The sequence below is a fragment of the Monoraphidium neglectum genome (genome assembly GCF_000611645.1).
Source record: "Monoraphidium neglectum strain SAG 48.87 unplaced genomic scaffold scaffold01787, whole genome shotgun sequence".
NCBI classification, from domain to species: Eukaryota; Viridiplantae; Chlorophyta; class Chlorophyceae; order Sphaeropleales; family Selenastraceae; genus Monoraphidium; species Monoraphidium neglectum.
Genome location: NW_014011841.1, coordinates 11,111 through 12,982, shown reverse-complemented (window position 1 = coordinate 12,982; position 1,872 = coordinate 11,111). Strand labels below are relative to the sequence as shown.

Here is a 1,872-nt window from a genome sequence, read left to right as displayed (position 1 = left end):
ATGGTGAACATCACCGACGTCAGCCCTCTGCCCGTGAACGTCACCGTGGACGATGCGCCCACTGCCGCCAACCTGATTCGTCCCCTGGTCAAGGTCTGGGGTGGCAAGGTGCGCACAGTGACACAACAGTCAAACCTGCTTTCCTTGCAATGGCTGCAGCTGGCTGTCCTGTTATATTGAGCCGCTGGCTGTCTTTCCTTGCTCACCTGTGCAGTAGGTGCTGTCCATGTGAGTGCGTTGGGGCTGTGGCGACTAATGTGTTCTGTTGGCAACTACCTCGGTATCTACAAACCGCTGCTTTGCACGTCTTTGGCCGCCGCAGGTGGCTGAGCTGGACGGCACCCCCACTGAGCCCCGCAACTACGACGAGGTCGCCTCCCGCACTAAGTTCAACTGGCTGGCCAGGTGCGGGGGGGGGGGTCTGTCAGATGCAGGGAAGCTGCCCGTTGAGCAGGATGATGCTGCAGCGATAACCAACGGATGGCCCCTGCAGATTTCGCACGGAAGGCGGCAAGAGCGAGCCCAAAGAGGCAGTGAACAGCAGGGAGGTGCAGGCGCTTGTCACCACGCCTGTCAAAAGCAATTGTTGGTCGAAGGCCAGCGACTGAGTCACCCTATACCTACTTGCGCCAATCCTGCAGGTACTTCCCTGTGGACAGCTCCTACACCGGCGAGCCCCTCTCCTACACGCTCTCCGACACCCTGCAGGCGAGCGGGCACCAGGGGAGGTTCATACCGTTGGTCTTCATGGCTGCCATGATACAACTTGGGTGTTTGCACTTGCAGAGCGTTGCCATGCTGGACTACTGCTCACGCCATGCCCAACCTGCCCCATTTATACCATGCTGCTGCACTGCGTCTAAAAGTCTGCATCCTTCCCATACAATCGCCGGCTCGGCCCACCGCAGGAGGGTTACTACGAGGTGTCGACCGTCGTCAGCGTGATGACCGCCTACCCCCTGCTGACGAGCCTGGCGGGCCTCACCCAGATCACCCAGGACGACGCCAGCGGCGAGGGCGTCAAGGGCCTGTGGGAGGCGGCTTCCCGCCAGGTCCACACTAAGGTCCTGGTCGGCGTCCAGAAGGGCTCCACCCCCACCACCCTCAGCGCGATCAGCAGCTCCAGCCACGTGCCCGGCCAGGCCGTGCTCGCCGGCCAGAACGTGGTCCTCACCTGGCAGTTCCGCGGCGTCGGCAGCGCGACCTGCACCCACGACGGCCAGGTCGTGTCCAACGCGGAGGACGGCAAGTGCGTGTCGCCGCTGGCCATCCAGGCGCGCGACGTCGCCAGCACCGACACCAAGCACGGCGTGGTAGTCACCTTCAGCGACGTCTGCGGCGGCCTGAAGACCGCCGAGTTTGAGTACACCCAGTCGGGCGTGCGGCCGCTGACCGCCACCGAGATCGTCAACCCCGACGGCACCGTCCAGAAGATCGTCGACTCCTCCGGCGGCGTGGGCGCCAACGGCGTCGGCGGCGTCCCCGGCTCCATCATCGGCAGGGACGGGTCCATCATCACGCCTGAGGCTGGTGAGGCGAAGGCCACCAACGGGACGGCCGCGACCGGCGCTGCGGGCGGCCGCGCGGCCGGCGCGACCGCGCTGGCGGGCGCGGCTGCCCTCGCGGCCGCCCTGCTGCTGTGAGCGCTCTCAGCCACCCACACAAACACATGTGTTGGCCGTCGGCGTGGCGCCCTGCCCCCGTGCAGAGGGGGTGGGTGGCTCGGACATTCCTCAAGGCAGCAGCAGCGCTTTGGGCTTGTCAGGGGCTTGCCTCGTTCCAGGGTCCACACACGACCAAGGACGTGCGCTTGCCGCGAGCCTGCGCCAATCAAACGACCCGTGCGTGTGCGGGTTGCGCGCCTTCCAAAGA

General features: G+C 65.2%; 1 protein-coding gene across 1 annotated transcript; it reads left to right on the top strand.

The window, feature by feature from the left end:
• Nucleotides 1-149: 149 nt before the first annotated feature.
• MNEG_9007 (hypothetical protein) lies at nucleotides 150-1,643 on the top strand (the record flags this gene model as incomplete). The annotated part of the gene is made up of 4 exons (XM_014042521.1): nucleotides 150-170; nucleotides 323-405; nucleotides 642-741; nucleotides 909-1,643. The coding sequence occupies 4 exons, from the start codon at nucleotides 150-152 to the stop codon at nucleotides 1,641-1,643; spliced, it is 939 nt and encodes a 312-aa protein (XP_013897975.1).
• Between the last annotated feature and the right edge of the window lie 229 nt (nucleotides 1,644-1,872).